At 33.1% G+C, this 14,258-nt stretch overlaps 3 protein-coding genes across 6 annotated transcripts; all 3 read left to right on the top strand.

Annotated features, from left to right (window-relative positions):
- The first annotated feature begins 71 nt into the window (after positions 1 to 71).
- On the top strand, positions 72 to 2,742 carry LOC17887588 (protein root UVB sensitive 2, chloroplastic). 2 transcript variants are annotated; one of them, XM_006294196.2, is made up of 10 exons: positions 72 to 178; positions 277 to 408; positions 504 to 592; positions 674 to 758; positions 878 to 937; positions 1,031 to 1,124; positions 1,207 to 1,304; positions 1,547 to 1,726; positions 1,828 to 1,950; positions 2,043 to 2,742. In XM_006294196.2, the coding sequence occupies exons 1-10, from the start codon at positions 167 to 169 to the stop codon at positions 2,466 to 2,468; spliced, it is 1,299 nt and encodes a 432-aa protein (XP_006294258.1). In that variant the 5' UTR covers positions 72 to 166; the 3' UTR covers positions 2,469 to 2,742. The 2 variants fall into 2 exon arrangements, with proteins under 2 accessions (XP_006294258.1, XP_023640558.1); XM_023784790.1 differs by having other exon boundaries at positions 274 to 408.
- Positions 2,743 to 6,822: 4,080 nt separating this feature from the next.
- Positions 6,823 to 8,270, top strand: LOC17890301 (transcription factor MYB14). The gene is made up of 3 exons (XM_006294792.2): positions 6,823 to 6,996; positions 7,109 to 7,238; positions 7,687 to 8,270. Exons 1-3 carry the CDS (start codon positions 6,864 to 6,866, stop codon positions 8,183 to 8,185), a joined length of 762 nt encoding a protein of 253 aa, XP_006294854.1. The 5' UTR covers positions 6,823 to 6,863; the 3' UTR covers positions 8,186 to 8,270.
- Positions 8,271 to 9,697: 1,427 nt separating this feature from the next.
- Positions 9,698 to 13,222, top strand: LOC17888771 (cysteine--tRNA ligase, chloroplastic/mitochondrial). Of its 3 annotated transcripts, none has more exons than XM_006293863.2 (9): positions 9,698 to 10,074; positions 10,161 to 10,224; positions 11,086 to 11,247; positions 11,330 to 11,500; positions 11,583 to 11,864; positions 11,932 to 12,057; positions 12,200 to 12,403; positions 12,480 to 12,581; positions 12,821 to 13,222. In XM_006293863.2, exons 1-9 carry the CDS (start codon positions 9,731 to 9,733, stop codon positions 13,055 to 13,057), a joined length of 1,692 nt encoding a protein of 563 aa, XP_006293925.1. In that variant the 5' UTR covers positions 9,698 to 9,730; the 3' UTR covers positions 13,058 to 13,222. The 3 variants fall into 3 exon arrangements, with proteins under 3 accessions (XP_006293925.1, XP_023639859.1, XP_006293924.1); XM_023784091.1 differs by having other exon boundaries at positions 9,983 to 10,074; positions 10,157 to 10,224; XM_006293862.2 differs by lacking the exon at positions 10,161 to 10,224 and having other exon boundaries at positions 9,994 to 10,074.
- Positions 13,223 to 14,258: the final 1,036 nt, after the last annotated feature.

Here is a 14,258-nt window from a genome sequence, read left to right as displayed (position 1 = left end):
CTGTTGTAGACTAAACCAAACGACAGCGTTTTGAAGATCATCTCTTTAATTTGTGTTTTTGACGGCTCCAGGCGATTTTACTCTCAGTTGCTGCGGTGGTTCACTTGGCACTCCGGCGACTACTCCTCCAACGTTCGAGACTTGACTGTGCCGTCGTGTCTAAGAGATGCAGTTTCTGGTAGGGTTTCAGAATTCCATTATTTCTGTTTGTTTGCATCTCATTTACGATTCCTCCAATTAATTGAATGATTTGGTTACTTGGGGAAAACGAAGCAGGAGAAAGTGAAGTTGATAAAGAAGGAAGAACCAGCAATGGCGAAGAATCCTGAAGACCTTCCCGTTTACTGGTTCGAGAACTCTGATTCTGTCTCTCATCGTTTTCAATTCGAATCCGACGGCCACCTCTCTGTAAAATTCTCTCTCTCACAATCAGTTCAACATTTGGTGCTGCTCCGAATTGGAGAATCGTATGCGAATTATCATGTGTTGGGTTTGCGTTGTAGATGAAAGTTGTTGATGACGCAAGACCTGTTCCTCAGAAGGTGGTTGAATCCTTCCTTAATAAGTTCTTCCCTTCTGGATATCCATACAGGTGAAACTCAAAAATCGAAACTTGAGATTCACTAGGCGGCTTAAAGATTATGTTTTAAACCATTGAACCTTTGCTTTACAGTGTGAACGAAGGATATCTTAGGTACACACAGTTTCGAGCACTTCAGCATCTCTCAAGTGCAGCATTATCTGTGTTATCGACTCAGGTCTACTTCAGGACTCAGCTTGATTGTTGATTTGGCAAAATTTGCATTTGTTTTACTTGAGCTTGTTGCATTGGAGGTTTTAACATGGATATATAGCTTTTTGTCTTATTTCTTTGCAGTCACTGCTATTTGCTGCAGGCTTGCGGCCTACACCGGCTCAAGCAACCGTTGTTAGCTGGGTATGTAACCATCTCAAAAAATTTTAGTTCGTTAACTTGTTCCAGGCTTAACTGTAAGTTATGTTCTTGTTTAACTCTATTTTGTTTTAACAGATTTTGAAGGATGGGATGCAGCATGTCGGAAAGCTGATTTGTAGCAATTTGGGTGCAAGAATGGACTCTGAGCCTAAACGGTGGAGGGTACTGGGTATGCACCATTTTTTAGCTACATGTTTCTGCTGATGTCTTCACAGCATCAACCATTAAAGCGTAGTAATTCGTTTTTTCAGCTGACGTGCTCTACGATATTGGTACTGGTCTGGAACTCGTGTCTCCATTATGCCCACATCTTTTTCTTGAAATGGCTGGTCTTGGGAATTTCGCTAAGGTATAAATATCTTTCTAAAAACCTATGGAAGAATCTTTCAGCTCTTATTAAATGAATTTTTCCAGAAGGGATTTAAGTGGAACTGTTCTTAGAACATCCTTTTCTGCCTTCTTCAGCTGCCTCAACAAGAGACACATGAGAGATATTAGCTTTCTAGAGACCATCTTTTAATGTTATATTCAATGGTTGGTTGTAATCATTTCTGTGTGTCACATCCTTTTGGCATTGTTTGATTCGAATAGGGAATGGCTACGGTTGCAGCAAGGGCAACAAGATTACCAATCTATTCATCTTTTGCTAAAGAAGGAAATCTTAGTGACATTTTCGCCAAAGGAGAAGCTATCTCTACTCTTTTTAATGTTGCCGGGATAGGTGTTGGGATTCAACTTGCTTCCACAATATGTTCATCGATGGAAGGAAAGGTAATTTCCTTCTTCTTGACTATTACTCTCTGTTTCGGAGTGCAGTTTCTGTATTTTTTGGATTACAGCTCGGTTATCTTAGAAAAAGCTGATCTTTGCAGTTGGTGGTTGGGTCGATTCTTTCTGTTGTACATGTGTATAGTGTTGTAGAGCAAATGCGAGGAGTACCGATCAACACATTGAATCCACAGAGAACCGCTTTGATTGTGGCTAATTTTCTCAAGGTATATATCATTTTCTGTAGTTGAAAAAACCTCCTAAAACCATCTTTTTGATTACGTTAATTATATCAGAGGTGTTGTTGAATCTGTTTCAGACGGGTAAAGTCCCAAGCCCTGCTGATTTGAGATACCAAGAAAACCTGATGTTCCCTGAGAGACCAATCCAAGACGCAGGAAATGTAAAAGTAGGAAGGAGTCTCCATAAAGCTGTGAAGCCTTCTGAGGTACAGAAACTAAAACAATTGTTTGTAGAAGAGAAGTTCCTATTGAGTCATGGAAAGTCATGGACCGATATGGTCTTAGAGCACGATGCAACTGGTGAAGACGCATTGCGAGGATGGTTGGTTGCAGCATATTCAAAATCAATGAAAAAGATATTCAATGATCCTGATGACATAATATTGCAAGACGCATATGACAGAATGAACGATGTCTTCAGTCCATTTTTATCTCAAGTGCAAGCTAAAGGATGGTATACTGATAGATTTCTCGATGGCACTGGAACAAGATTCGCTTGGTAGCTCCCTGAGTTTCAGGTAAATTTTGTTATTTTGTAATTCTTTTGTTTCAAGTGTAAACACGAATTTGTAGACGTAAGAAAGTCGTTGTCCAGATCATGAATCCACACAATTGAAGACTTTAGAAGGATAGACTAGATTGAGATTGTTAGGTGAAACAAAAAGTATGAAGGTACGATTCTTGTCCTCGTTTTGTACTTTCTTGTTTTGCCATTGTAAGTCTACATTTATTATCATATATAAATCAATCAAAGTGGAATCTGATTAATACTTTTTAGGACAATACAGTTATTTAAAGTTTATAAAAGTTGATTTGTATATTTCATGGTCAAATCATGTGTACTGGCTCTTTTTAATTTATTTTTCCTTAGACCTGGACTCTCATTAGTCTTCATTTTGGGATATTTTGTTTTTCACAAGTGAAAAAGGGAGCCAGTGACATTACTTTTATTGGTTTTTCTTTTTCTATTAGATAATATTACGTTAGAAGATTCGAACCAGATTGCTTTTTTTTTGGTAGAATTTGGGATGTTTAACCAATGCTATTGGACGGACACATAGTTAAATTTTGAGTCTAATAGAGAGTCTTATTAGAGCAAGAGAGGTGCAGTTTTGTTTCAGCTTGGTTAGACCAAGCTAAAAGTTTTTTGTGGATAGGTTTGTTATGTTGCATAAAGGTCAAACATCCAAGACACAGCAAAGAACAAAAAAAGTTGTACAATACATGCGACATTTTAAGACTTGGTGGTCAAAATTAGGACCTCTGCGTAATGCATTATCGAAGAGGACATTTTTAGATATATGTAGTTGTCAAGACTTGGTTGGTCACACCATAATTACATTTCTAGTGTACTTACTAATCGTTCTTACTTCTTGGAATCACCGTGCACATAAACAATTCCATCTAAAATTAAATAAGGTTTAGATTTTAATGGACGCTGTAAACATGATTCCTTTCATTTTCATAATTTGTTACATTTATTAAAATATTTACTACAATATAATAGTTTGTGCTACTATTACTTTGTCACTATCCGGGTTCAAACCCACATAATTTATGCTATTTACAAAAACAAAATATTAGTAGAAATGAAAAGTCATTAATATACAAAAACAAAAAAAAAAACTAGTAGTTTTCAGCGTTTTGTTAATTGAAATTGTTTTCACTACTTTATCATGATTTCAACATTCCACTAAATATTTGAGATGTATTATTATTATAGAGTAGTAACTAAAAATAGAGCTTAGTTGGATCTATTTGAAGATGATAGGTATCACGATTTTATAATATCAAAAGAGTGAAACTTAAGGCTTCTTTCTTTTTTGACATATGCATTGTATCAATAATGCAACTCAGCCGACCCTCAAGAAAATAAAAAACAGAAGAGAAGAGACAAAGTTAGTATTCAATATGACCCACACAAATCTAGATTTCGTTAGGTCACGATCCATTATTTTGTATATTGATTTGAATTTGATATATGTACTCAATTATCAATTAGTAATACTTGCATTAAAAACATGGTTATATACTCCATAATCGGATTGGAGAAGATAATGTAACTAAGCATTCGTATTAGAAAATAAAACCTCAAAAAGAAAGCGGAAAGAAACATAGTGAAAAAGGGGCAAGATCTTAGTAATGATGGATTTAGATATCGACGATGATCTTTTGTTTTTGTTTTTGTTTAATTTAATCTATTCTTTCTTTTAACGTTATATAATTTTGGTCTAAATACAATTAACTTGAAACAGCATATACAAAGTTGCTTTTGACAGAGATAAACAAATAGTAGTTTAAAGTAATAAAAAAAGTTGTAACGGTGAAGTTTTTGCAATTGAAAGAAAGAACCATATAATTTATTGGATTCCATATCAAAATGACGACAGTTCCCATACATTTTATGATCTCATGGTTATGATTATTTTACGTAATCACATACCGTAATATATATTTCACTATATTAAACAACATTTTGGTAGACTATATGTATTATTTCATGGATTCATATTTCTATTTACAAAGTAATAATATATATACCTTTTCGAAATATGAGGTATCATCAGATGACCTAGAATATGTATCAAGTCATAGTTAACATAATATTTAAAAAGAAAGAGGAAAAAAAAATGAACAAAAAGTGGGAGTCACCAAATCATATATACTTGTATATATAATTGCATAATTTTGTTTTTTTTCGTTAACATGATCTCGAATCATACTAAAAAAGAGGAACCCCTTTTACGTACGTACCTACTTCGATGTCTATGATATTTCTATCCATCTTGAACCACAACTGGTTTGGCTCTACATATTTATATATTTTATTCATCATTTGTTCATAACTGTATATTATATACAATAAGATAGGAAAAAACAACAGTAGTAGTGTTTCTAATATATATGCGCATAGAAAAAATATGAAACTTTATAATGTTTCTTATTGACTTATAGGTCACCCAACAAGCTTGATTGGTATTTAAAGTTCGATTAATTTAGGGCCATGATCTGATTGGAATTGAGCACTATGAGCCTCTTTCTTTGACATTTTATGCATTGTATAATTTGTAACTTTCCTTCCTCTCATAATTTCTTATTGTTCTTTTTTTCTCTCCCATGATTCTTATTATTCATATAGCCTTCTTTTTTCATATATTTTTCTATAACCTGATAAAGTAATAATCCAAACCGAACCAGACTAAAGCAGATATGGGACAAGCTCAGGATACAAACACATAATGTTACACATCTAGACCAAAACCTGAAACCAGTACTGATTCAACAACCAGAAAAGTTATTCCTACAAAAATATTTGAACCGGACGATCGCAAGTTTGCGTATTGTCTACCACCTGATCACCACTTAGAACATCATTATTAATAGATTCTTAGCTAAAATTTTGTTAAGAAATGGCTATTATATAACAGGTCTTAACAAAAAGTTTAATATATGAGTGTGAACAGAATATGTGTACAAATATACATGCATGTCGATAGAGAGAAATCTATTTTTAAGGATCATTTTTAGTACATGCATGCGAGTAAATTAAATGGTTAAATAGATCCCCAACTCAAAAATATATAGGGACTATAGCTAAAAAAAAATCTCTTTAATAAAAACTTTGAACATGACCTACAAATAATTTTGAGACGATCATATCCAACATAATAGTAAAATTTTAGAATAAATTTATCGAAATGCAATAGTAAACTTTGCGTATAATAACCTTTATCATCATGACCAAAAAAAAAAAAGATTTTATAATTACCTGATAAATATTGGCTTTTGGTGTAATGTCTTTTGAGATTCAAAAAGTGATAGTAGGGTAATACGCATAAAAAAACTGGAAAGTTGAACATAAATAACATCGTCTTTCTCACAAAATTCTTACCTACAAAACTCTTCAAAATTTACTTAAAATACGAGATTTCTAATTTTATTCTTTCTGAGTTACTGTGCATAATTCTGCTTTCTACAAACGAAACAAATGGTTCACAAAAAGAAGTCACTTGAGACACTTACATATGTATAAAAGCGACACATGACATCAGAGTCATGTACCCAAGTGTGAGTTTGATACTCATGTGTGAGTTTATACTCGTGTCGTGACATGATTCGTCATTGATACATGACGAACCAATTTATATATCAAGAATATGGACTTTAGATTGCTGCTTTGTTACAATGAAAAACTCCTGCAAATATGTAATCCCTCTTAGTCAAATTATGAAGTCTTGGACCATATCTAATTAATCATGATAAATACTTTGTGAGTTTGATACTCATGTGTCGCGACATGATTCGTCATTGGTACATGAAGAATGAATTTACATATCAGGATGAGGGATATCTAATGAATAATGATAAAATAAAAACCATATATAATATATTTCCGACTGAGTTCCCAATGACTAAATCGTAAGAAATATTTACCGCGAAAGACTTTGTTACTTTGGATAAAATGGCACCTCATTCTTTACCACAGCAGGAGGACTCTGATCCTGTAGTTAATTATCATCGTCAACATATTAAACATATTAAACAGATTAAATAGATTATAAAAACGTTAAAAGTAGAAAAGAAAAAAAGTTGCAAATTACTTTGGACTGTGTGGATCAAAAGTATGAGAAATTTTTCAACTTGGAGTTGTCCCACGGTTGCAATGTGATTATATAATATTATGTGTGTGTGAATATATTATATTAACACGCTAAACGTCTACATCGCATACTTCCTTCAAGCATTTGGCTTCTTTGGCTCTCTCATAAAAACTCCATACCCATATATCCAACACTTGGCTCTTCTAATCATTTAACTCAATTTGAAGACCAAAGTCTCTCTTTTTTTGTCCTTCCTAGCTAGTGTTATCTTCTTGAGAGTGCAACGGAAGAGAAAAGATGGGAAGAGCACCATGTTGTGAGAAAATGGGGATGAAGAGAGGACCATGGACTCCTGAAGAAGATCAAATCTTGGTTAACTATATTCATCTTTATGGTCATTCTAATTGGCGAGCTCTCCCTAAACACGCAGGTAATTTTCATTTTTTTTACATTCCTTTTTGTATATTGATCTTCCATATATAATTCTTGATAAAGTGTATGATGTATAAGCAATTTTGGTTGGTGTTTTTGTTTTGTTTTAGGTTTACTTAGATGTGGGAAAAGTTGCAGACTTCGTTGGATCAATTATCTTAGACCTGACATCAAACGTGGCAATTTCACTCCTCAAGAAGAAGAAACTATCATCAATCTTCATGAAAGCTTGGGCAACAGGTTTGTCTCTCTTTTCTTGTTTTTTTCAAGAGAATTTATCATCACCTCCACAGTTTTCTTGTTTTTGTTTTACAATTTGCAAAATATTTTAACACCATGGGACTGAGGAGAGATTCCTACCCGTGATTTCCTCAGACTCAAACCAAAACCAAAGACTTAATTAATTATCTTCGCATAGAGTTTATAATATATAAAAAAACACAAACAAGATCTTCACCGATATAATTAGAAAAGATTTGCACCTTGATCAATGCAAAAACATATGGCCATATATATTGTACTAGCTTTTTGTTTTTGTTGTTTTCTACCATCCCCATGTTTTATGCTGTACCTAAAAAGCAATATATTAAAAAGTAACAAATTGATGAAATCTATAAACTATAATATAGTATGTGATACACTTTTTTTTTTAAACTGTTTAGTATTTGTTTGTTTCTTATTATTTTAGATGGTCTGCGATTGCTGCAAAGTTGCCGGGACGAACCGACAACGAAATAAAAAATGTTTGGCACACTCATTTGAAGAAAAGACTAAACAAGAATCAAAACAATGGCGGAGACACCAAAGAGAACATTAACGGAATTAACGAGACCACCACACACGAAGACAAAGAGTCATCAATGGTTCATGTCGTCGACACAACCTCTCCTCAACAGTTTTCTAATAGCATTACGACATTTGATATTTCGAATGATATTAACAAGGACGGTATAATGTCGTACGAGGATATCTCTGCCTTGATCGATGAGAGTTTTTGGTCGGACGTCGTAACGGTAGATAATTCGAATCATAAGATAGAGGATTGGGAAGGGACGTTGATGGATAGGAATATTAAGAGAAAGAGTTATAATAATTCGGAGTTGTATAATGATGACATGGAGTTTTGGTTTGAGCATTTCACTAGTAATCGTAGAATTGAGGAATTTTCCGACATACCCGAGTGTTAGTTCATTTTAATTGTGCTTTTGTCGTTGAGACTTCGAACGAGTCTTTTTGTAATAATTCAAAATGATCAATAAATTTTAAAGTCCTTTCTTTTGTCCAAAAAAAAAAAAAAAAAAGAAAAAAAATCGCTTGCCAAAAAAAAAAAAAAAAAAAAAAAAAAAAAAAAGTCCTTTCTATTGTGTTTCTCTCTATATTTGTAAACTTTTGCATGCAAATATGAATCTTTTACAAAAGGAAAATTTTTTTTGTTCTAGTTGATCAATGGTTTGCAAAACTTCAACACACAAGGTCCAAGAACCAAAAACTCCAAAAGAATGCAAATATATATTACAAAAATTATGTATCAGCCTTTTCAGTTCTTTATCGTAATTTCGTGTGTAGTTTAATTAACCCTTCTGTAGTAGACATTAATTATAAGTATGTTAAGACTTGTACATAGGATATTAGATGAAAAATATAAATATTTTGTAGACCTTTAAATGTATGGATGGTTCCTAAAGAAAACATCAATAAGACCATTCTGGTCGTACATTATAATACCATTGGATTGAGAGTATATATGTATATGATTTAAGAAATGAAAATGATAAAAACGTGAGTACGTAGTCTAAAAACGATTATTGCATACGTAATATAACACCGAGATTATTTCTTTGAAGTTTAATATAAATTCCAACCTCATCATCATCACTAAAACATTCTCTTTTTATTTTAATATTAGTGGCTAGTTTTCACGTTTTAAATCTAGCTAAATTTTGATTTTTGAACTTTGTGGATCCATACGTGACTACGTCATAAATTTTGATCTCAGAGAAAGAGAGATGGTAGATACTAAATACACTAAAACCTCTATAAATTAATACTCGATAAATTAATAATCTCTATAAATTAATAAATTTTTTCGGAACCAAGTTGGGACCAATGTAATTTTAGACATATTTCGATAAAATAATAAGATAATAATTTTTTTGAAAATCCTTTGTAAATATATAGTCCCAATAATATTATAAATTAATAATTAGGTAAAATTTTCAAAATATATGTATATATAGACACATTAGTTTTTGTTAGAGTTTATTTCTAATATTTTACTATATCAAAAATTGTTAGCATTCCCTTTCAAGACATAATAATTACTATTTTCTTTGTAATTGATTATATAAAATACTAATTATCATGATTAAATCTCATTTTTAAATATTTCTCTGAAAAAACTTTCAAATTAGGAAAATCTCTTTATTAATTTATCGATAAATTAATACCTCTATAAATTAATAGATTTTCGTGGTCCCAACATTATTAATTTATAGAGGTTTTACTGTAGTTACTAGTTAGTGTTAACCACAAAATTAGTGGTTCAAAGATCGATCATAAAGTCCATTTAAACCGCTTCAATGTCTCCAAGTCCAAGTCTTAATTTAACCGAACCAGAATATAAACGCGGTTTACGAAAACCGTTATTAGTTCAGAGGTTTTAGCTATCCCTCGCCGCTTTATCTAATCCGATTTCTTCATCTTCCTGGGGAGGAGCTTAGCGTTTCACACCAATGGCTTCTTCTGTTCTCAATCTCTTCAAATCATGTAGACCCTTTACTCCAATACGCTTTTCTTCCCTTCCCAAGTCTCAATTCAGAAGTCCATTTCTCCTCAGGGCTGGAAAATTAACTCAGTCCCGTCGATGTTTCACGGCTCTGTCATCACTAACGGACGGTGGAGATTCGATCTCAGGAGAAAAGGAGCTGTGGCTGCACAACACGATGAGCAGGAAGAAGGAGCTGTTCAAGCCCAAGGTCGAAGGTAAAGTTGGAATGTACGTTTGCGGTGTCACAGCTTATGATCTCAGCCACATTGGGCACGCACGAGTCTACGTCACGTTTGATGTGCTCTTGAGGTATTGACTTGGAGAAAGAAGCTTTTGGATTTATTGGGTGATGGAAAAGTTTTGATTTTTTTATAATTTTGATTGGGATTAGGCAGGTACCTTAAGCATCTAGGATATGAAGTGTCTTATGTTCGAAATTTCACGGATGTGGATGACAAGGTGAGATAATTGTGGCAAAGGAACTGCGTCTTTGCAATGAAAATCAGAGTTAACTCTGCTTCTTGGTTTAAGTCTTAAGCAACTTAGTTCTGTTTTCGAAGTTTGTAGAAAGCTTTTCCTTCAGGGGAAAGTCTTGTACAACTTAAGCTCTGTTTAGAATTTTAGAGACAGCTTCTTGAGTTCCTTTTAGATAGATTTTTGTGAGAACCTCTTAAGTTTGAGTTTTGTGGTACCATTTGATTAATAGGATAAGTAGCCAATGTCTGTTACCACATTTCCGGACTGCATTTAAGTTATATCTTTTCTTGGCTGCTACAGTTCTGGTCCGAGGGAAGCATGATAATCATTAATCAATGGTATTGTCAGCGTCTCCAATGCTGTTAGTCCATCTCACTTACTTGTGAGAGGCGTGTAAAAGAATACATCTTTGTGCCTTCAAATTTGCAATATTTGAACTTTTCAATTTATAAATCGACAATCATTAGTTTTGAAGGTGGTGGGGATGTGTTCGTTTTATATAAAAAAATGGAAAAAGATCAGTATTTGTCTTTGTCAGGGAGAGTTCACTTAGTTCAATCCTTTCTGTCTGTGTCTACGCATTTTACATATGCTTGTTTGATTGTTACGTTCATCTGTCTGATGTTGTGTAACAAACTTTGAATAACCTTTACTGAGACAGCTCGAAGAAAAGAATTTGTTAGTCATTTTCCTTACTTGATTTTCTGCTGATTTTTGCTACAAGAGTTAGTTAGTTCTTAATCTGTCTCTGATTATATTATGTTAGGTAGACTTTCACTTTGTCTTGCTGAAGCTGCCTGCAGCTAGTTTCCGAACTTACTCACGAAATTTCAAATTTTGTAGATAATTGCCCGAGCTAATGAATTAGGGGAAGATCCAATCAGTTTGAGCAGACGGTTCTGTGAGGAATTTAATCGAGATATGGAACAGCTTCAGTGTCTAGATCCTTCTGTCCAACCACGTGTCTCAGATCATATACCTCAAATCATCGACCTGATCAAGCAGGTTTGACCATAAGTACTTCACTTTGTCTTCATGTTGCTAAACATTGTTATAGATGTATTCATATGCGATGTTTTCCATTCAGATTCTTGATAACGGGTATGCCTACAAAGTTGATGGAGATATTTACTTCTCAGTTGACAAACTTCCAACATATGGAAAACTGTCTGGGCGAAAACTAGAAGATAACCGTGCAGGTGAGAGAGTAGCAGTTGACACAAGGAAGAAACACCCTGCAGATTTTGCTCTGTGGAAAGTATGCATTAATTTCGTTGAAGCCCTAAATTTAACACTGGTTTGCTAATTTATGTCCTAAAAGACTCTCAAATTTTTGGCAGGCTGCAAAAGAAGGAGAGCCCTTTTGGGAGAGTCCTTGGGGAAGAGGAAGGCCTGGTTGGCACATTGAATGCAGTGCGATGAGTGCCGCTTATCTTGGTTATAGTTTTGACATACATGGTGGCGGAATGGATCTTGTGTTCCCTCACCATGAAAATGAAATTGCTCAGAGTTGTGCAGCTTGTGATAGCAGCAACATCAGCTATTGGATTCATAATGGTTTTGTTACTGTTGACTCCGAGAAGATGTCGAAATCCTTGGGGAATTTTTTCACAATCAGACAGGTAAACATTTAGTTTTGAAATGATACTCTTATATCCAACATTTAATTTCGTGTTTGCAAACATGCAGGTTATAGACCTTTATCATCCTCTTGCCCTGAGACTTTTTCTAATGGGAACTCACTATCGATCTCCTATCAATTACTCTGATTTCCTCCTCGAGAGTGCTTCAGAGCGCATTTTCTATATTTATCAGGTAAACCTTTTATTTGTCAGTAGAAAATTTGCATTTTTGGAGCACCTCTCTTTTTTTAAGCCTGAGATGCTTTATTATAGGGCACAACATTATGTATATCTTCACTACAATCCTTTGAATATTCTCCTTTGCTTATTGACAGACGTTACATGATTGTGAAAGCCTTCTAGGCGAGAAAGATTCGACATTTGACAGTGATTCTGTTCCTTCAGATACTTTGACAACCATTACCACATTCCGTAGCGAATTTATTGGTTCGATGTCTGATGATCTCCTCACTCCGGTAACTCTAGCAGCAATGTCAGAACCATTAAAAACTATCAACGATCTCATTCACACCCGAAAGGTATGTATAACATATGCTCTTACGTTCATAAACCTTGAATCGGTTAAGGATATTTAGCTGATCATGCTGATTTCAGGGAAAAAAGCAAGCAAGAAGAGAAGAGTCACTCAAGGCTCTAGAGACAACAATCAGAGATGTCCTTACTATACTGGGGCTTATGCCCACAAGCTACTCAGAGGTACAGCTTCCACTATAGCAGAGTAATGATTTTGCGGCAGGCCAAAATTCTCGCCCTACATAAAAACTAAAACCGTTGAGATCAGCGGTAAACACTAAAATCAGGGTTGAGATGAGTATGGGCCGAGCCAGTTTAGCCTGTCACAACATCCCAGTGTCACCCATCAATTGATACTTCTTTACCATTTTACTCGTTATTAGTGTTTTGTATCTAACTGTTCTGTTTCCGCCAATCGTCAGGTTCTTAATCAGCTAAAAGAGAAGGCACTAAAGCGAGCTGGACTGAAAGAGGAAGATGTGTTGCAAAGAGTGCAAGAGAGAACAGACGCAAGGAAGAACAAAGAATACGAAAGATCTGATGCAATTAGGAAAGATTTGGCATCCGTTGGGATCGCTTTGATGGATAGTCCCGAAGGAACAACTTGGAGACCAGCCATTCCTCTTGCCCTTCAAGAACCTGTAACTAGTACACCTTGAGCTTCTAAACTTGTACGGTTTTTCAACTTATTTACATCAACTAGGGTCATAACTGTATCATTTTTTTTTTTTTGTTGATCTCGACTAAACACACTAAAGAGTAACATGTTTTATTCATTTTTATGTCTACGTTATCGAAAAATTATTATATTTTTATATTTAAGATTTGTATTCTAATATATAACCGTGATTATACAAGCAAATGGTTGACATAAATTAAAATAAGCAGATAGAGTTGAATCTATACTATTAATTGGGAAGGACAACTTGAAGCCAAATACCCCCAATTTTGAAAAAAAAATTTTATGAAATATATTCCAGTTGCCAAACAGAATTAATGACAGAAAAAAAAACAAAAACAAAAACAAAAACAATCTATATTTATGGAAATCATAATAATCTTTTACCATGAAAGTGGACAATTAAATTCAAAATTAAGTATATGTAAACATATCTATTTTGAATATACATAAACATATTTAATATTTTAATATACTTTCGAAATTAATAATTTATATAGAATGAAATCTAATAAAACAAAATCATCAAATATCTAAAAAAACAAAGATAACATTTTTTTTTGAAAAATCAAAAGATAAAAAAATATGTTAGCATATGAAATAATCAACTAATCAAATTCTACATAGTATATATACATAACTGATCATATCATCAAATTTTTAAAAATTATATAATTTAAAATATAAATAAAAATTAAATAAATCAATAATTAAATATTTGTTTGCTAAAATTATGCGAATAAACATTCTATATCACATTATAAATTTCTTATTTTCACATTAAAAAATATTCATATTCAAAAAGCAATCTAGCAATTATAGCACAAAAGATATCTATAAAATTTATCATTAATTCAATTAGTTAATGATTTTTTATTTGGTCAAACAGTTAGTTAATGATTATTCTAAACTTCTTTTTCTTATTAATTTCACACAATCTTAACAAAATAAATCTTCATCCATGGCAATTTACATATCATTACTATTATCAAATATTAAATAATTGCTTTATCAAATCATAAACTACATTTTGAGATTATAAACATATAGAATTTCTATTAAGATTAAAACTAAATAACAAGTGGATATATCACATTTAGATGATTTTAGCGACTTATTACCAATTTTTAAATAATAAATGGATTATATTTTTATGATTTAATCTAATTGAAAACAAATAA

This window comes from Capsella rubella, unplaced genomic scaffold, assembly GCF_000375325.1.
Source record: "Capsella rubella cultivar Monte Gargano unplaced genomic scaffold, Caprub1_0 scaffold_4, whole genome shotgun sequence".
NCBI classification, from domain to species: Eukaryota; Viridiplantae; Streptophyta; class Magnoliopsida; order Brassicales; family Brassicaceae; genus Capsella; species Capsella rubella.
Note: the sequence above shows the minus strand (reverse complement) of the source record. Positions and strands in the feature narration are given on the sequence as shown.